The following is a 21,292-nucleotide window of genomic DNA, read 5'->3' as shown; positions in this document are numbered from 1 at the left end:
ACTAAGTTGAAAGTTGCTCTTGCTAAACAGTTCCTGTCCTGTCTGCCTAGCAACAGCTTTGCTCACACATTGCCCCCACCTCAAAGGGGTGCACAGACAGATGGCTTCTCTGCTTAATCATTGCCAAACAAATGCAGAGAGGTGCAAAAGGAACAGAGGCATCTCATCCTGAGTCTTATTATTTCAAACAAACAATTCAAAATAGAGTACAAATCGTAAATAAAAGTTGATTAAATTATTCCAGAATACTTTTCTTCTAACATAATCATCAGAGCAACATATTCACTGCAGGGAATGGGAAAGGAACAGTTAACTTTTCTTGAAAGGGGAGTGAAATCTTTGTACTTCTCACTGGGCTACTTGAGAGCAGAGAGGAATGTCAGACCAGGGCTAGTGATAACTTACAATGCCCCGTTTCTCTCCTGGCCAATAGCAAGAGCATAGCTGACACTTTGCCAGCAGCTGGAAAGAAATGAGGAACTTGGAATTTCACCCAGAAGCAACATGGGAGGATAGGTACTGGAGGTGGAGCTAAAACAAAGCAGAAAGAGATGGAACATGCTAGGTTTTAGTATCGTCTGTAGTGCCAATCTTAAACAAGCCGCAGTAAAGATAAACCACGATGCAGGCCACTGGTTCAGGGTGATATCTGCCATTAATACCATTCTCACTGCAGATGATGATGATATGCTACTAAAGAATTCAGTGTTATAAAGTTTGCTAAGCAATCACTAAGTTTGCTAAGCAATAACTAATCACTAAGCATGATTTGCAAATTATTTAAGAGGGACATCAATTTCTGAATTTTTTTTCCCCCTAGGAACACAAGTTTCTTCTTCTGCCAGAGAATACTGAGGTATGCGTTCTGTTTCTAAGCATGTACATACAATTTCTATTTATACACTGTGGATAGTTTTATTTTTTCAATTTTCAGTTTGCTGACTGGCAAAAATATATGCTGAGATACCTTCTAGTACAGGAGGCAGAAACGTCACAAATATACAAATATAGTGACAGAGAGAATCCCCAAGCCAAAAAAAAAAAAATACTGCTAAAGAAAGAAAGTATAAGAAAACCCATCAACCCAGATTTACCTAGGAAACCTGCCTTCTTGGGAAATAACCACTTGAAATCCAACTCTCAAAGCACTGAGCAAGTTTGCTCTGTCTTGGAACAATTTCAGAAAGCAGAACAGACTACATTTTCATGTACTGCTTATCAACTTCCAATATGAACAGCTCCAAACATTAAGGATGGTCAAATCAATGTTCCATCTAAAACAAATCCTAATGTGAAGCAGCATAAAATAATACTACCACTTAGCATTTGTATACAGCCTTCTGAGCATGCAAAGCATTTTTCATGAATTATCCTTGATATACTTCTCACAACAACCCTGTAAAGCAGTGTTTCTCAAACTGTGGGTCAGGACTTACTAGGTGGGTCACGAGCCAATTTCAGGTGGGTCCCCATTCACTTCAATATTTTATTTTTAATCTATTAGACTTGATGCTACCATGATATGCGACTGCATTTTGGGAAATGTTACAGACCTGTACTTTTAACAGGTTACTATATATATATGATTTTAACAATGATAGTCAATGGAACTTACTCCTGGATAAGTATGGGTAGGATTGCAGCCTAGGATTGTTAAAAATTTTCCTGCTTGATGATGTCACTTCTGGTCATGACATCACTTCCGGTGGGTCCTGACAGATTCTCCTTCTAAAAAGTGGGACCTGGTGCTAAACGTGTGAGAATCACTGCTGTAAAATATTATTATCCCCATACTGCAGCTGAGAGTTAGGAGTAGTTTGCCCACGGTCAACTAATGATAAATCATGGCAGAATCTAGATTTGGACTAGGTTAATCTCTTAGCCACTATGCAACATGAGCTTTCTAATGAGGAAATAAATACCACAGGGTGTAAATTCCAATATGGGTGCCATTTTCTTGCTTTCCATCTCTCTCATTAGATAAAATTTGCTTCAGTCCAGCAGAGAAGTGTTGTTTTGACATCTTGCTTCAGGGGCAAAAGAATCCAAGGTCAATATGCTACTTTTACAAAAGCAGCTCCTACTAGTAGATGCAGAGAAAGGCCCAGGCACTGCACTATTTACCTTCACCCATGGCTAAAAGGCACCTTCCATTCTGCAAATGCCCCTGTAACAGCAACTAATTACAGGGTATGCCATGATTAGCAACCAACTATGAGCACTGTGACTGCCAAGCACGCTACACCCTTCTAGAGCCAAGGGCACATAAGGACTGGACCAAAGTACTGAATAACAGCTGAGCTTCACTCCCAAAATCCTCCTACTGCCCCAGCCTAGTTGGAAACCTTAAGGAAAAGGTCTGACATAAGCAACATACTGAAACACAAGCCTGCCCTTCATTACTTCTGGGAGTAAGTTCCACACACAAGCTGTACTGGAACTACATGCAAATCCAATTGTACTTTCAGATTTTTCCCTCAAATCTCCCATCTCTTGCAAAGCCAGCTAAAAACCTTACATTAGCATGCTGTATTTTACCCTCGCCACTAGAAATACTAAGGGTGCTATTTGTAATTGTATTCTTTTAAGAGGTTTGTTCTCTGCAGCTGTTTTCTGCTTGCAGTGTATTTTGTGTAATCAGCACATCATCATAAATACATCGGCTGTTCCCCTGAGGGGAGCTGTCACGGTTTAATTTACAGAACAACCTGGCCAATGTGAATTCCAACGCTATAGCACTAAGGCAAGGAGTTACTACACTCAGGGAAAAAAAGCAGGTTTCTATGAATTTTTATATCAAGAGCTGGTCCCAGGACAATTTAGGTTCAGAAATAGATTATTTTAAAAAGCTTTTTGCACAGTGTATGAAATGGATTCTTTACCACTTACAGCTTAACACTCCCCTACAGGCATTCAGGCAACTGAGAATTTCTATAGAAAGATGTAGGAAGTGACCAGCAGGAGGCAGTGAGGTTCCCTTAAGAATATTTCACTGAAATTAGTGGAAGATACCACCCATGCCAAACACAACACTGTTATTCTGCTAAAATGACTAAAGGCGCAATCCTAACTGGCACTTATGCCAGTAAAGGAGCCCCAGGAGGGTCACAAATGTGCCATAAATCACGTTTGCACCTCCGTACAACCGATGTGCCTCCATTCAACTAGATGCGCCGACGCATGGAGGCCAGCAGAAGCCTCCTCCCCACCGCTTGTGCCAGCGCACCCATACCGACACAAGTGGCAAAGGTAGGCGTGGGGGGCGGGGGGAGGGCGGGCGATGGGCGGTCCCGGGACAGGTGCATAGGGAGCCGATGGCGGGGCTGGGACCAGGCGGTTATGCCGGATCCCAACCCCCGTCCCCTGGGAGAACAGAGCAGCTTCAAGTCGCTCCACTCTTCTCAGACTTGCGCCACCTCTAGAGGTGGTGCAGGTCCAAGGAGACCCATTGGGTCAAGCAGCCCTTACCCAGGGTTAAGGGGAGGAGCTTCCCCTTGACTCTGGCTGAGCCGCTGCTGGCCAGAAACCCGTGTTGGATGCAGCGCAAGCCTCCTGGCTTGCCTGCTCCAGCACGGGTTTGGATTGCGCCCTAAGGGGATGTAGGTTTATACTGCAGGTTTCACCTATAAGTTCTACAGAATTTTAAAACATGCATTGTTGAAGGGTAATACTGGAAATGGCACACCCCTTTTCTACTCATAAACCAGCTCTTTGCTATTAGTTGGACTTCGTAACTTTCCATTTCAGCTTAGTGGAGTATAGGTGTTTGGGAAAATTCTTGCCCGCAAACCCCCATGCATTTAGTAGCCTACGAGGCCATGGCTGTTAACAGATGCAACAAGTGTGGAAAATTAAGGTGGCAGCAAATCACTTAAATCAAGGTTGAAGCAATAGCTTAAAATTGCTGAGGATGTCTAGGTCACTTTTTTCCAAGCCTATACACAGGAGGGGCTTCTAAAAATTAGACCTTTTAGATATCTGAAGTGTTTGAGTCCTCAATCAAGCAGTGAGCAAACCCTGAAAATTGGGAAGCAAGAATCTGACAACATCTTACAAACATTCACTTTAAAATAAGTCCTGCTACATTTAATGGGGTTTACCTACTAAGAAAATGTGAATAGGGTGTAGTTTCCACCAAAGTGGTAAACTTTTGTCTAAGCTGTACCACTTGGACTCATGTGACAGGTTACTCTCTCATCCCAAACAATTCCTCCCCAACAGAACATAAGATGACAACAGAAAGGGTGCTAGCCTAGTTTTATCTCCATCATGATTGTTGCTCACTTAACTCACAGGGTTATTGTAAGGATACAACCTAACAATCCCATGAAGTGCTTTGAACATAAAAAAGGACCATACACATGCTAAGTATTACTGTTTAATATGCAAAGAGAATTTTCTTGCAGGGCAGAGCATTCAATCATGTGAGCCCGAATCTGCAGTCTGAAGTCATAAAGTTCAATCCCAGATTTACCACCACTGTGAAAAGCAGGATTGCAATACTAGGCCAAATCAACCTTTACAGGAAGAAAGTCCCATTGAATGCAGTCAAAATTGTTTCTGAGTAATTGTCTTTAGGACTGGACTACATAAAAGGACACCATTGCATGTCTGAATAATCCTGAGCTAATTCTCATTCAAGTTAAGAATTCCGAATAATTCAAGTCCCAGTTTCATATAATCTGTCACTTATTACTTCCACCTGAAGGAACGTCTCAAGATAACCTCCGCTTCAGTTGTCTAAATCAAAGATTTGGAATTGTGATTTCAGATCTTCCATTATTAAATGAGCAGCGAGAACAAAAAATGTAAATTTGCATGTTTTACATTTAATTACTATGATTGAGTAATGTATTTTAACATTTTCTAATATGTAATACTTGTAAAAACAAATCCTTACTGTTGCAAAGTCTCTATTAGTTCCTTGAGAGATTATTTTGCAAGAACCATTAATCTGAAAAATAGCATTGTGGGAATGAGCCAAGCGACCCATTTCTAACTGCAATTACTCAATTATCTTAAGTAAATGTAAAAATATATTTAGTTATTTTTGTATCAAAACCAATAGCTTTGAAGAAAAACAGTCCATTAAGAGGACAGATGTAACTATATTTGGAGACTGAAATGCTCAGGGAAATATACTCTGAAGTAGTTTGTTCTGTACTTGTGTGGAATGAGTTATGATGTCTGCTATAGGTGACTCACAGCCCAATCCTGTCCAACTTTCCAGCACCAGTGCAACCGTAATGCAGTCCTGGGGTTAGGGAACAAATGTTCCCAAACCTTAAGGAGGCCTCTGTGACTGCTCCCCCAACACAGGAAGCAGTGCCTCCCGCAAAGGCACTGGAAAATTGAACAGGATTGGGCTATTAGACTGCAATCCGATTTGCTGCACATTTACCTGGGAGTAAGCCCCATTGACTATAATGGAACTTTCTTCTGAGTAAACATGCATAGGATTGGGCTGTCAGTAATTGACAAACACATTAATTGAAACCATTTTTGCCCAACATTGCATATACACAACAGAGATCAAATGTGTACACCTGTGGGCTGGGCGAAAAAGAGTTAAGAAGCAAGATAATCAAGCTTCATCAAAACTTCCCAAGTCTGTAGCAAAATTAAAATTTTTGTTGCCATTTCATAAAGGGATAAACAAGAGCTATTCTTGTGTTTAAAAATGTCATTAGTTGCTTTTTCAAGTTCTCCAATACAATATCAAAACATATTATATAGGCTCAGGTTTCAGTTTTACACAAAGTGGTTACAACAAGAATCTTCCATGTGGCATTTATCACAGTTACTGTTTTCTATTAAATATAAAGGAACCGAGTACATTTAAGTGTAAAAATATTTGCATCAATGAAAAAAGTACATTTTAGGAGAATGTTTTTTTTTTTAAGACAAGGATTTTATTAACACACAAAATTGATTTAGTCACTAACTAGTCCAGTGACTAAAGCTTTCTCTTGTTGTTAGTTAAGCCCAAAAGCTTCAAACCCTGTGCTAGAACCACTGGAATGAGCTCCGTTGCTGCTAGTCCTCCCTTAGTTAAAGGACGAGATGTTCAATCTTTCAGAGCCTGCACAATACCAGAAACCACCATTAGGTAGCAGCACAGTACGCATGATCTCTAGTCATGCCTCTGTTCTCTTCCTCTCCTCTCAGCTTTGGTTCTGCTCATTTCAACACACATGCGCGGGCCTGCACAGTAGCTGGTTCTAATTCAATTAGTGCAGTCTGCAACTCCAGAAAAAAGAGTAATTCAATTAGTGCATTGTGGGGCTTTGCAATACCTCTAAGCAGATGTTCACAATGTTCAGGAACTTGGAGCTAGCTTTAAAAGTACCTGTATTGCATCTGATTGGCACTACATATGTCATTTGTTGTAAGAGCTATGCAGACCTTTCTGACTTCTAACAAGGAAAGGAAGAAAATCCACAATTTGGTGGACACAGGAGATTTTTTTTTTAAAAACACGATCAGGGTCCCCTACCAGGAAGGTTTTGGAATACAGCTTCTCAAGAAGAACAATTCATATTGCATAATGTCAGCAGTCACGCAGGGTTGAATTTGGACTTATTCTATTGGGGAATCCATTGATTATGATCCATCAGTATGTTAATGCCTTTTCATAAACATGTGTGCCAACGTATCACCCAAGTGACCGAGGATTTTCCTAAGAGCTAACACATTTTTCTCACTCAGTTTAATGCCAACATTGGCAACACTAAAGCTTTCAAGTGATGAAACATACTAAATGCCTTTATGGAAATTTGGGGGGGGGGGTAGAGTGGTTGAATGAGGTTGAAATGTGTCTTTTGATATTTTTAAATCCAACACAGTTTGCTTTTCAACAAGGTGTATCTCCTCTGCTTTGTAATGTTAGACAAGTCCCCCCCCCAATTATGCTACCCTCCATCCTGTTCTGAAACAACAATTTAGCTATCCTAAAATGCAGTGACTTTGCGAAGGTGAATCATACAGAGTGTAATAAGCAAACAGATAATAAGCAATTCTGGCTGCGAAAATACAGAAACAAGTCAAAGTCACTGAAAGAATAAGAAATAAGTAGCTTCCTTTATGATTCTTTGCATCTTCTGTGTGCATGATAAACACACACTAACTTTAGCCTGCCGTCCAGAATACCATAAGCTATGCCAACAGATACCACTGGCTTTCCTGCACATGCTCAATGGCATATAAAAGAGAATGAGAACTGGAGAGAATGCAGGAAGTAACAATTCTTGGCCACAGAATTAATAGAAAACAATTTGCTTAAAATGTACCTTCACATGTGTCACACTTGCCTAGTATATTTCAGAGAGGGCAAAAATATAAGGTATAAACCTTCCCCTTTTTTTATTATGCTTTAAATAGCACAGCACACACATTTCAACTACATATTCCCTCAGGCAACATACTCACTCATTTTGCTCTATAAACTCTTGTATGGCTAATCTTCATGCACTACAGATGTGTTAAGTGTGACTATCAAACTGCGTATTTCTTTGCATTCCTGCCCTTCACAGTTACTACTCTCCATTTTCTCAGTGCAAAGAGGGGTTGGGGGAAAAGAGAAGACAGAATCTTATAGCCTAGATACAGTCCATCTCAAATGAGGACCAATGCTTAAAACTGAGTGTCACACACAATGGCAGTTCAATATTTCATAGCCAATACAAGGAATGCACAACACTGCTGCAACTTTAAATCTTGGTAAATCCCCTATGTCTGCCTCTCCCTCTCATTGAAATGCCAGAGGGAGCAGCAATCAGAGTGGAGATGTTCGACGTGATAGAGGTCAGGACACCAGTGGATCAACGTACCAGAAACACGACCTTGTTTATTTTTTTCCCCAGTATTATTGTTTACAGGGTGCTTTGTTCATGTACCTTGTGGTTCTTAGCTAAAAGATGAAATTACAGCCTGGGATGGCGCGCTCAGGCACACATCCAATTTGTGTTTCCATCTCAGAAAACAAAAAGCTTTGGAGGCCCTCAGGCTGCCATTCAAACTTGGAGAGGCTGACATTTTTAACAGCATGAACCAGAGACTGGCAGAGGGAATGATCGAGTGCATTTCTAACTTGTCAATCAACAATCTCACCTCTGCTGTCTTGTAAACAGTTGGGAGCCACCTAAGTACTTTCATAAATGGGGGACAGATGAGCCACCAGCTAGGGGGCTGAAGCCACAGGCTCTGGCTGCTAGCCCCCCAAATTAGGGCTTGGTTTTATAATCTCACTGTAAATATCCTGCAGGTGCTTGAGCAGAACCACTGGAGTAGAACCAGAGTGAGGAAAGCTATATGGGTTTCAGTCAACTACAGTGAAACCCTCCACTATGCTGATGAACCTTTTGACCATGGCGTACACCCAATTATAAGCTAAGAACCTTTTGAACCAATGTAAACATTACAATACTCCTATTTATTTAACTAGCTCACTAAAGTTCTTCAAAGCCATCTCTCACCATTTGTAAACTTTGATGCCTCAGCACGGTGGAGCACGTCTGCCTAGCTTGGAGAAGGAAAACTGTCATGCCAGCAGTTTTTTTTTCATTCTACATGTGCACAAGAGAAAGCAAGACAGATAGATAAAAGAATATTCTACAAATGTACAAGGAGCAGTTGAAAAATAACTTACAGTTCTACCCTTAAAAGTTCTTTTGCTATTTTCACATTGTCAACTGATGGTGAAGGCAGCAGAGACTGGAAAAAGTCAGTTTATGAAGGTGCCATTTGTAACCTCAATCCGACATGGCTTGTTTACTTGTCACCTAACTGTACAATACTGAGCCAAAATATTTTCATATTGTGAATGATTCTGCAATTTGTTCTACAAATGAAGTTGCATAAAGTATGGTCTGGAAGAAGAGCTGCCTGAAGATGACCGGAAGCGAAGAAGGCACAGCTGGGGTTGGGTCTGGAGGAGAGACAATAAGTGTCACTGACAAGCTGTTGTGATCTTCTGTGGCAGAGAGGAGTTGCTGGTGAGCTGTTGCTGCGGTGGGAGAGTGTTTAGAACGTTGAGAATGTTGGAAAATCTCTTGCTGATATTTGTGTGGCTTGCCTGAGAAAAGCTCGGAGTGTTCCTACAACTAAGATGAAGTTGGCTACACCACTGAAGAATAACAGATGTAGTTACATAGAACAACATTGTAAAGAACCTTATAGGGTCTAGGAAGCCTGCGTATGCAAACCACCTTGAACAAAATCCAAAAGAGTACTCTGTGGAGAAGGGAATATGGTATATTTGAAACGGAAGTAAATAAATATACCATGTCAGATCATAGGTTCATCTAGCTCAGTATCATTGGCAGCAGCTGTCCGAGGTTTCAGACAGGAATTTCTCTCTGTCCACTAGAGTGCACTCGGTTTGTGCAGAGTACTGATCAAATTTGTCAGGCCTTTTTGTCACATTCCATAAGCTAAAAGTAGACCCTACAAAAGGCCCATGTCATCATGGTTACAAGTTACAGGAGAAGATGGAAAATTGCAGTTGAAATGTCTTCAACTGCACCAAACTTCTCACAGAAGAACCTATGACAAATTCCACCACACTTTGATGTAAGCAGTCTTTGTCAAACAAAGGGAATGCTACACAGAGACTACCTTTACAATGACCCTTACTACAAGCAACATATAGACACTCTTCACTCTAAACTACTTCCTATGACTGCTAACTTTCACTGAGCTTTTAAACAAAATATGCCCTGGTTTTAAAAGGCCTAAAGGTATTTTGCCCAATTTATCACCACCCATTCCCCTTTCACTCTCTTCATATACAGCAATACCTTACACTTTCATCTATTTAGGAACCAGAGCATGGACAAAAGTAAAAAATGGATCAATGTCAAAGCATATTGAATTTGCAACTTTATTTTGGCCAGTGAGAAACAAATAACTACACCACATTTGAATGCAGGCAAAACCTATATAAACAGAAATAAAAGAGAAATAAACATAAGAACGGCAATAAATGTCATGGAAGGTTGGATGAAATCAGACGAAAGAGGGAAAGCATGTGGATGAAATTTGAAATGTGGTTATAACTGAGAACAGCTGAAAGACCTAAGCAATGAAAGTCAAATGGATGAAAATCAAGGTATTGCTGTATTGCCAAACATCCTGCAATAGTACTAAATCAGCCCTTAAAAGTTTTCCTATAGAGCTGTGGTTCTCACACATCTAGCACTGGGACCCACTTTTTAGAATAAGAATCTGTCAGGACCCATGGAAGTGACATCATCAAGCAGGAAAATTTTTGACAATCCTAGTCTGCAATCCTATCTTACACTTACCCAAGAGTAAGTCCCATTTATTATTATTGTTAAAAGTATATACATAGAAGCCTGTTAAAAGAACCGATCTGTAATGTTTCCCCAAATACAGTCACATACCAGGGTAGCATCCAGTATAATGTATTTTTAAAAAAAATTGAAATGAATGGGGACCCACCTGAAATTGGGTCATGACCCGCCCAGGGGGTCCCAACCCACAGTTTGAGAAACACTGTTCTAGGGTGTTAACTAGCCCCCCACCCCCAGCTTTGTGTCATCTGCAAATTTGACAAGCATCCCTTCTAGCCCATTATGCAGATCATTTATAAAAATGTCAAACAGCATAGGGTCCAAGGCAGACCGGAGGTATTCCAGGATGACATAGAGCCATTTAAAAGCACTCCCTGGGAATGGTGGTTCAACCAGCTTTAAGCCCACCTTACAGTAGTACCATCTAGCCCAGCAGTGTCAAGTACTGGCTACTGCTTACTATACGAAGTAATGTCTCTTTATTTCAACTCCTGAACAAGCATTGTGGGCAAGGATGCAAATAGCTTGACAGTCAGCAGTGACTAAGTGGCTCTTGAGTTTGCATGTTCTTCATTGCTATGAGCAAAGTCTATTATTACTTCTCTCCAATTACTTTCAACCTTACTAGCAAAAAATGCCAAACTTTATGAGAGGAAAAAAAGCTGAAAGAAGTATCTTACTATTTTGCAAACATGTTTTAACCCAAACCCACATTTAAGTAAAGACAACAGAAAAAGGATCCCACATGTGGCATTCTGAATGGCACATTTTATACAAGCACTGATGCAAGTGAAGCAGCTCTGCTCAACACTTAGTAGGTATCATATCAGTGCTCCAATGTGAGCGGTCAGATTACTTTTAGTGCAGAGCTGAGTTTCCATTATTCATAGTGAGGGCAGCAATTCTGGTCATGGATTAGGATCAACCCTTGAGATAAGGAAAGCCTGCAGCTGGGGTTTCTAATGTACTGGCAAAGTGAGTTGCAGATTACACAGGACAAGGAGCAATATGAATTTCAGTTCCCTTTTAGGGATTTGAAGCAACGGGTGGGTGCCAACAGTTGTCTAAGCTACAGCTTAGAATCTCACTGGCCTTCTAGAGTAGGCAATAGTTTTTTAAAATTTCACAGCTTTCCTTTTTATTTAGATAACTTGTGAATATATTGCTATAGTAAATAATGTATGTACATCTAGTTTGCAAAAGCACCTTTAGATACTGAGAATACCTATGTTTTGTCAAGAAAATAAGCAATTATCAATTTCAGCAGACAAGCAATATTGTCAAATGTTACCAAGCACCTCTCTCAAACTAGAATTCAGAAGCCCCCAAGATGACTTCCTCCTGAAAGAAAAAATACCTCTGATTTATTCAAACTGTGCAAATCAAGACAAGAATGTACAAAGGATATTTAATTATGCCTGTATTTCTGAACATGAAAAAGGATGACATTCCCATTCTCCTATCCCTTCCATCTATGCCAGCTGACTGAATGATTGAGAGGGCACCTTACAGAGTCCATGAATGCCAAGCATTAGCTCAACTAGAAGAGCTGCTGCAGAATGATCTAAGATGCGTCAGCACTATTTTGACATCAGGCAGGGCAAGAAGCCAGATTTAAAATGAAGTCAAATCACAAGTTATTGGCCACAATCCTATGGACTCATCCAGCGGACTGTCACAATGATTCATGAACTTCAGCAGCATGCTGGAGCAGCTATTCCACCAGGTTTCCCCAGACACTGGCACCCTAGACAGATTTTTCTATCAAGTTACTTATTATTCTGAAATATGCGACACCTAATTTTCTTAAGTCTGAATATAGTTGCTCAGGTCTTTCCAACTATATTAATCCAGTTTCCAGAACATCCTCTTTATATTTATTCTTAAATAGACATCATGGTAATACTTTCACACTTCTAATATCCTCCCTTACCTATGAAGCTCACTGAGAGACCGGCAGCTAGTTGCCATCCCTCAGTCTAATCTATTTCACAGGGTTGTTGTGAGGATAATAGGAGGGAGAGCCAGCATTACTGCCTTTGAGGAAGGCTAACAGTTTATTAACAATAGCATAATATCCAAAGGGTGAGTTGGGACTGTGGAGGGTAGGCCAGGATTAATCTCACTTGGTCACAGCAATTCAATACCAAAAATGATATAACTGAAAAGCTTTGACACAAGGTTTGAAGGCTATGTGGTTCAGCAATATAGGCCTAGTTATGTAGCAAAACTGACTTACTGAATTACAAGTTGCACAGACAATTCTTTGTAATAAGTACCTCCCTGACCTATGGTGTATTACACACCATTTCCCTAGGAGGACATTCATTTATTGGTTTAAGCTGAGAGAAATGCCCACAAGGCTGAAGACATGCTCCCATGGCATTGTAGGACTCTTAGCGGACTGAAAATCCAGAAGCAGGACATACGTAGGGTCAGTTTGGAAATTTCTCATTACCTCATGAGAATGTCTCTCAACAAACCCTTGAGAACAGATGTTGCAGATTCCTTGTCCAGAATCTCTGCCTTTCTTTCTGTATAACTGTTTTCATGAAGCTTGAACCCTAAAATGATTTGAGTGGGTTGGTTGTTTTTAACTCCATGCAAAATATGGCTCCCAACACACATTCCAGCAGGAAACATTTGGGTATTACAAGAGCCCTTAATATGTGGGTTATCGCAACTAGGCAAGAACAAGAAAGATGGGGTCTTTTCAGTTTTGGTAGTGAGGTTGTGAAAACACACTCCTGAAGAAGATCTGTCTAGATTCATCACTGCTCATCTTTCTGTGGATAAAAAATAAACTTGACTGTTCTAATGAGCTTTTGGAACTTGTGTTAGTAAATCTGAAGCAATGTTTTATACAAGGATTTCTGAAACTAATGCCTGATACCACACTATTATTGTTTCTAATGTTTTATCAGGCTGATATCAGGCTTTTAGGAGCATTTTTCTGAAAAAGAAATCTCTTTTTTGATATGATGGTAAGTTTTATCCTATCCTATTGCTTCAACTCTGGATAAGATAGCAAGATACAATCCTTTGAAATAAGGAAACTAGTCAAAGGGGTTTCATTTACATGTTAGGTATTGGAATTCAGAGGCAAGGACCAAAACAATTGTTTGCAAACTCTTTTTGTTTTCAAAAAGTGGAATACTCACTCTTGTGCCCTAGTCCAGCAGGCACCAAACTCTGGCCTGTGGGCTGGATCTAGTGCCCGTTGCAACCCTTCATGCAAATGACTGTTCTGTCAGGAAGCCTCATATCTTGCTTCCCAATCTCCCCCTAACTTTGAACCAGGCAGCCACTTCTGCTGCCTGTCGCCCCAGCAGGCTTTGTGCCCAGATTTCCGTGTAGACGCAGCTGCCCAGTGCAAAATTTGGGAGAGATTGGGAAGGAAGATATGAGGCTCCTGGTGGGATGGTAAACTCCATACCAGGGAAGGGATTTTCAGCACGCAGTGATCTCTAGTTGCAGGACTGCTGCTCTAATCTATCAACTCAGTGAACAAACCATATATGTTTCATGAGGAAATAATAACCTGGCCATAATTCACTTCTCTTGGCAGATCAAAGCCTAAATCTGAAAGTGTATTGTGAAGTTCACACTACTCAGCATTTGATCAACTATTTGCTTAGTGTTTTACTAATATTATATAAAGCTTCTGACTGTTATCAAAAAATTAGGACAACGGGGGAATGCTTTGGGGCCCAAGGAGGACAAAATCTGGCCCACAGAAGTACTCACTAGGTGAATAGAATGAGGGGGAAATCAAAAGACAACAACATGCTACTATCTCTGCCTGCTCTCTACTCTCCTCCACAGCATTACTGCCTTTTCATAAAGCAAGCTGAGAAAAGGAAACACACACACACACTCTCTCTCTCTCTCTCTCTCTCTCTCTCTCTAGCAACAACAGGCCAGAGACTCACCTGGCTTAAATTCATCAATTCTCAGTGTACCACTGCCCCTATTTTTAATAAGCAAATATGTGCCAAAAAACAAATTTGGAATAGGAAAGCATAGGCATCTACTAGTAAGTACACATCTGGATCAGACTGCAAAACTGGTTGTTTTCTGCATTCTTACGAGGTTTGAGCACAATGTATCGATTCTATCTGAATCAATCCACAAGTGATTCTGCACTAGTATAGTCAAGACTAGAACTATGCAAGGTGAGAATATGAAGGAAGCAGACACTGTGAAGCAATAATAATAATAATAATAATAATAATAATAATAATAATAATAATAATAGGAAGAGTTAATGAAAGCAAGCACAAGCAGCAGACACACCCAGAGACACAGACAGAGTGAGAGAGTACCTGGAAAGCTGTGAGTGCGCCAGTCCCTGGGTTATACAGGCATCGCAGCGAGGGCATGCTGTCCGCCAAGCTGGAGCAGCCCAGCCACAGAGACCGGGGCATAGAGCACTGCAGAGAAAGGACAACTATGAGATGGGACTGTATGAAACAGGATGGCACAGATTAAAGGAACGTCTGAGTTTCGATTTAAGTTTTCAGTAAAGCTAGAGTAGCTTTCACACATAAGTACTGACCTGCATGTTCCCTTTAGAGAAAAGAAGAATAACGGGACAGAGGGGTGGAACAGAGACAGACACACAGACACACACACACTTAAATCTCATCAGTATTTTATATCCATTGTTTGCAAGACTGTTCTAATGCTTTGAGTTGATTAAATATCACTTGCTTTTTAATCAATTATCTAATTCAAACAAATATGACAGTAGGTCAGAGCAGACATACCTTTCCCTTCCCTCACTGATTTAATTAGTTACCATGCTTTGCTCTATATTGATTATTAACACTAACCAAGGTTTGCTCTTAACCAGGATCTCAAACAGACTTCCAAGCCCCAGATAGCAGTAAGAATGATTAACACTGGTTCAGACCCAAGCACTAACCTGGGTTAAGACCAAGAGAAGAAGGATGGAATAACTTCCAAGATTACACAGTCCATTTCCCTTGAGCATGCTAAGGAATGGTTAGCACTACAGAGGCACCAGTCCAATATTCCAAAACAGGTAATATTTTAAATAATAATAACAGGTATTTATATACCGCCTTTCTTGGTCTTTATTCAAGACTTTATTCAAGGCAGTTTACATAGGCAGGCTTTTATTTAAATCCCTTATTAAATATTTTAAAGGTATTTCAGTAATAGTTTCTGCTTGCCAGTAATAGAGGCAATAGTTTCTGCTTACTTAAAACCACAGAGAATTTACTCTTTGGAGCACTGATTCAAAAACAAAGCCTGTAAGAGGGACTAATGTAAATGTCATCTGCAGTCAACACACTGAATCCTTTTCTAGGGATTCTGAATCAATCCATTCACTGCACCAATTAATATTTTTAGCTCTTCTCCAAGCATAACCTCTACAGTTCATCTGCTGTCTTTTCCCAGGCAGAGACACTATTTGGCATGGGGTGAATAATTCTGCAGTGTAAGCAGGAGGGTAGAAGTGTTACACTGAGCAAAAAAGGGAAAGTCTGAATTTGTGAAGAGATCTGAGAGAACCTTCAGCAGCCCTACTGTTTAGTTATCCTTGCTTGGATATACAGTATGTCAGTTTGAAAAACAAGAGGAGAAATCAAGCTAACTAAAGAAGTGTAAATCCATGGGAGAGGGGGGGAAAAAGCAACTTTCTTTTGATGCTGTATCAAATTTCAATTAGTTGCATTGTTTAACTGGAACACAAGACTTCTGATATAACTCTGGATTTTACCACAAAGAGGATTTTCATACAAGAAACCTACAATATTTATTGACCAAGCTGGTCAAATGCTGACACATAAGTAGACAGATAGGGCAACAATGAAATAAGCTGATTATGCAATACAGCAAACCATTAATCTTCATTTCAGAAGCACTTTTATATGTAGAAAAGTATAGTAAATGTAGCAGAGAACAGATTGGTAAACGTTTCAAAGGAGCAATTCTTACAACAGCAGAACTTTGATATCTTGTTGCCTAATTTTGAATCTCTTTCAGAGGCAAAAGGAGCCAGTAAGTAGAAGAGAAGCAAAGCAAGAGATGTACAGGAAACAATTTGGGATGTGCCCAGCTCCATACTTACGCTGTTTGCACTATACAATTCAAGCTCTCTTCACCCCATCTTTCACCCCATCTTTCCCCAGCTAACACTTTTTATATACATTTTCTTTTTTTATTTAAAAGGCGTTAAATGGCATCTGCGTAGGCCATAATTTTACACATACATTTATTTCATGCTCAGACAGCATACACATTTAGGCCAAGCTTTCAAAAAGTTCTGATATCTCATTTATCAGAGACTGGACTAGCAATAAACAAGCTCAAAGCCCACTATCACCAACATTGCGGAAAATCCAAATTCAAGAGTTATGATCAACTTGAGCATGGTCAACCTCACCATCAACTGTGGTTCTTACTGCAAAAGGAAACTAACAGCTTTACCTCTAAAAGCTAACTTTTGAGAACAATAAGAAGGAAAAACCACTTTTAAAATCATAGCAGGTCTTTCAAAAAGCACTGAATCTTTATTTATTCCAGCCAAAATAAAATATTGAAATGAATGGCGACCCATCTGAAATTGCTTCGCGACCCACCTAGTGGAGAAACACTGCCCGAGGAAATGACAAGAAGCCTATCAGCACCCTACTATGCCAAAAAGGATAAAATATACTGGAGAGTGTCTGTGAATGTCTATCGATTATTCAGTTGTGGCAAACCATCAGGTCTGAAAATCAGGTCCCTTCCCTCTCTATCCATCTGTGTGCACATGCATGCCATAGCCAATTAAAAAAATGTTATATACACCTGAATGTCATGTCATCACCCTATCTGTGCACCTTCTCTGTTCTTGTCTACTGTCAACATCTTTTTCTCAATAGCGGATGCAGGTTTTGTCTCTTCTAAGATGCAAGGCATCTTAACATTCAATCAAAACAGAAGCTTTGTATTGCTCATAAAAGTGATAACTGCTCTGCAGTCTCCTTACTTTGGCCTGAATTAAAAGAGGTAGCTGATGAGATTCTGATGTGTGATGGGTCCTGTCTTATGAGTCGTATGAGGGGAATGGAGCTGATGCCCATTTCAGTTCTTTCTTATACTAAAATGCTATGATTTCTGCCATGACTAAATCCAGATTCAGAATATAAACTTGGCTAGAAAGTCTTCATGTTTTTATCCCTAGGCTTGCCTTACATATGATGCAACTGTGAACGTCTGTTTTCTACTACATGTACATGCAACAAGGAGCTGCGGCCAATGGTTCCACAGAACATACATAACTATACAATACCAGTTTGTTGCCTGCATGCAATATGTGAATGAACAAAACATTTTACCTATAGATGTAAAAACTACAAGTCTGAAGAACGCTTTCAGCAAGCTGAATCTTGCCCGCATTATAGGACACCCTACAACTATACAACCCTACACTCTACAATTATAGGGCAGGAGGTCTGGTCTAGAGGGTAGAGCCTCCGTTTGCCTGAAGATAACATCCGCAGGTCGCCAGTTCGAGGCCACCAGCACTGTGAATGGTGAGACCTTGAAGCAGCTGACAAGCTGAGCTGAGTTATTCCACCTGCTCTTTGGTGTGAGCAAAGAAGTGTCTTGGCTGCCCTCCATGTGAGAGATGAAGGAGCTGCTTGTCAGCTTGCATGGGAGGAAACTGGAGGCCAGAATGTGTTACCAGATCAAAAAGATCCATCTAAAATGTTGTGGTTCTTGAAAGATAGAACCTTTCTTCGATTGTAAAAATCCCTACGGGGATTTAGAACAGCCTGCCCATGTAAACCGCCTTGAATAAAGTCTGAGGAGAAATCTGACAACCAAGAAAGGAGGTATATAAATACATGTATTATTATTATTATTATTATTATTATTACTACTACTACTACAACTTATGTTATATAGGTCAGTCAGCACTTGAAAACAGTTACACAAATGCCTAGAAGTCAATCATGACATAGATTTGCACCTGTACCCAGATTACGCAACATTGTTCTATGGCAGTACCACTGGTAGTGCACACATGGCAAAGTGAGGATGTGAAGTAACCAAGTCCTTCAAGAGGTAAGGTAAGGAGAAGGTAAGGTAAGGTAAGGAGAGTACCGAGTGGAAGACAGAAAGGCAGCAAGAACCAAAATCTTGTTTCTTTGTTGCAGGGAATGCTGTCCACTTCTGTGCACAGTAGCCATGTCTGGCACTACAAGTACTGACAGTAGTACGGCATTTATAAAAGTGGTACAGGGGTGCCCCCATATCTGTGAGGATTCTGTTCCGGAACTCCCTGTGTTTATGTGAAACTGCAGATACGGGCAAATGCTTCCCCTCCACCCTCCGGAACTGAGGGGAGCTCTGCTCCCCTTGCCTCCAGAGGGTTCTCTGAGCCCAGCAGACACCAGAGACATCTGCCTGAGGACTCTGCCAGTCTCAGATTGAGCCAAATAGGTAAAAAAACGCAACTTGTGAAACCTGAAGTGACATTTTAAATGTCTTAAGACATGAAAAATGTCACTTTCGTTTTACAGAGAAAACCATAGTTGCATTTTTTTAGCTGTCGGGCTCAATCTGAGCCTGGCAGAAGCTGCAGGTGGATTTCTGCAGACTCTGCTGGGCTTAGATGACTCTCCACAAGCAAGGGGAGTAGAGCTCCCCTCACCTCCAGAGGGAGCACAAGTGGGGGGGTCCGCAGACCCAATCCGTGGATACGAGGCCCCCCTGTACTTGCAAAAGGTTGAAAAGCCATGATTCAAGATATTACTGATAAGGAGGAAGTAAATGAATTCATATTATCAAATTTCATGTACAGGTTCAACCTTTTTATCCACAGATTTGGGACCCATGGATTCAACTCACCGTGAGCTCCCAGACATGACTGGAGGGGTTCTCCAGTCATGTCCAGAAGCCTTTCTGAGGCCTGCAGAGGCCTCTGAGAGGCCTCAGAAAGACCTTCGGATGTGCCAGAAAGGCACTTCCAGTTTTTACAAGGCATGTGGCCTCTGCAGGCCTCAGAACACCTCTAGATGGCAACAGCATCCGGAGGTCCTATGAACCTGACCTGCAGATTTGCTTATCTGCGGGTTTTAGGGTGGGTGTGTGCGTGTCCAGGAACAGAACCCCCATGGATACCAAAGTCCAACTGTAGCCATTAGAATTTGTCATGTGTGCAACAATAATAATAATTTAGAGATAAATATAAATCTTAACAGTACTTATATACCATTTTTCAACAAAAAAGATCACAAAGCGGGTTACAGAGAAAGATCAAATAATTAATGGCTACTAAATTTATATTTATCTCTATCTTGTTGCTATTGCTTTCCCCCACCCCATTCAAGAAAACAGCATTTATTGTCTTAAGAGCATATACTGATGGAAAATGTCATGCCTTTTCTTACCTACCAAAGAAAGCAGAAGCTTTACATTGCTGTTGGTGGTGAATAAGTTTTTTTCAGACAAGTCAAACAAAAGGCCTCAGGTGTTGCAATACAAACACTATGCGTGTAAATCAGAAGAGTGACCCAACAGGACACCTCCATTTCCTGCCTGAGTGCTAAGAACTCTCAGCAGGCTTGCTCTGCTCAAATCTACTGGTCAACCAGTGGAGCTCAAATACTCTGCAACTCACTGCTGCACTGACTGCTCCACAACAAGAATCTTGGCACATTGTTTAACAGACTGACAAAATCTTCTCTTCAAACCCAGGTCAGTTACAAATATTTTGTGATCAAAACAATGGAAACAGCAGTGAGTACAAGAAAGTTGTCACTGGCACCACAAAGGTGGTGTTCTCCTTGTCCTCAACCCCTCAAAAGTTCTCCAATCCTGAAATCTGACACAATTAATGCTTTAGTCCTTTTCTGCATCATTTGGGACTCCAAACAAGCACCAGCACTAGGAAACAAAACCCGACATGGGCTGGGGGTGGGTGCGAAGACATGCACAAAGTCAACAAGCACAACTACAAAGAAAGAAAATGGAGTTTCCCTTTCAGTACCCTATTCCCTGTGCACAAGAACTCACACCAACACAGTAGGGCACCCTACTGAATCATAGATACGCCACCACTTTGGGAGGGAACCCCTACTAACCAAAAGCACCTTTTTAAATGGTGTCCTCTTATAATTAGCAGGAGGAGAACAACCATCCCTCTTCACCCCATTTTCAAGTGAATGTTGCTGGCATCTTTTCTGCCCTTCTTTGTAGACTGAGAGCCCCTTCGGGACAGGAAACCATTTACTGATTTTTTTCTTTTGGGGGGGGGAGTTATGTAAACTGTTCTGTGAACTATATTTTGTTGAGAAAGAGGTATATAAATATTCTTCACAACAACATATGCAAGGAATGCATGTATTTTTTCTACAAACAACCATTTCTGGAGTGAGGCAGCAGCTTTTACATAACACATAGCTGGTCCTTGTCTGGAGCATATTAATTGTTTGAGCAAGACCTAGTCCTCAAAGTGGACTTGGAGAAAGTAAAGTTGAATTTTTTTTTAAATGGCAGGAGTGGTGGCAAACTGGTTTCTGGGTTGTGTCATTCAGAAAGAGAGTTAGGGGTGGCCTCACATGATTTTATATATACGATAAATACAAATAAAAAGATTCCGGGAAACAGAAGATTAAAATGCCAGAGAATCGTCTAGGCCAGTGGTTCTTAAACTTTGAGGGAGCTTTACTCCCTCAGTAAGTCTTTGTGGAGGAGGGGTAAGGGCAGGGAAGCGATCCCCAGACTCACATCCCTAATGGGGGGCAAGAAGACCTGCTTGCACTTACTTGAACTGGGTGAGAGCTGCTGGAGGAGGGTGGGGAGCCCAGCGCAGCCCTCACTCAAGGCTCCCTGACGCTTGGAATTGCAGTGTGATTGCAAAGTGATTGCAATGCCCCTCCTACAAACAGGAAGTGCTTTGTGATCACTCCGTTTCAAGATACCAAGCCTTGGGGATCTCTGCAAAGGGCTGCACT

At 40.9% G+C, this 21,292-nt stretch overlaps 1 protein-coding gene across 9 annotated transcripts in view; it reads right to left on the bottom strand.

Moving 5' to 3' along the window:
- BTRC (beta-transducin repeat containing E3 ubiquitin protein ligase) overlaps positions 1-21,292 on the bottom strand; it is a 173,166-nt gene that overhangs the window by 107,763 nt on the left and 44,111 nt on the right. For 5 of the 9 annotated variants that reach the window (XR_010794079.1, XM_066619690.1, XM_066619682.1 and 2 more), the window contains one exon: positions 14,639-14,746. The exons of 3 other annotated variants lie outside the window; for them this stretch is intronic. Coding sequence is in view for 5 of the 6 variants with exons in the window: in XM_066619690.1 (XP_066475787.1) it covers positions 14,639-14,746 (108 nt within the window). In the remaining variant the exon portion in view is untranslated. Of the gene's footprint in view, positions 1-8,474; positions 8,558-14,638; positions 14,747-21,292 lie in introns of those variants that run through there. One more of the 9 variants, XM_066619687.1, reaches the window with a different exon arrangement.

The sequence above is a fragment of the Tiliqua scincoides genome, chromosome 3 (assembly GCF_035046505.1).
Source record: "Tiliqua scincoides isolate rTilSci1 chromosome 3, rTilSci1.hap2, whole genome shotgun sequence".
Classification (NCBI taxonomy): Eukaryota; Metazoa; Chordata; class Lepidosauria; order Squamata; family Scincidae; genus Tiliqua; species Tiliqua scincoides.
This window is presented reverse-complemented; position numbering and strand designations above follow the sequence as displayed.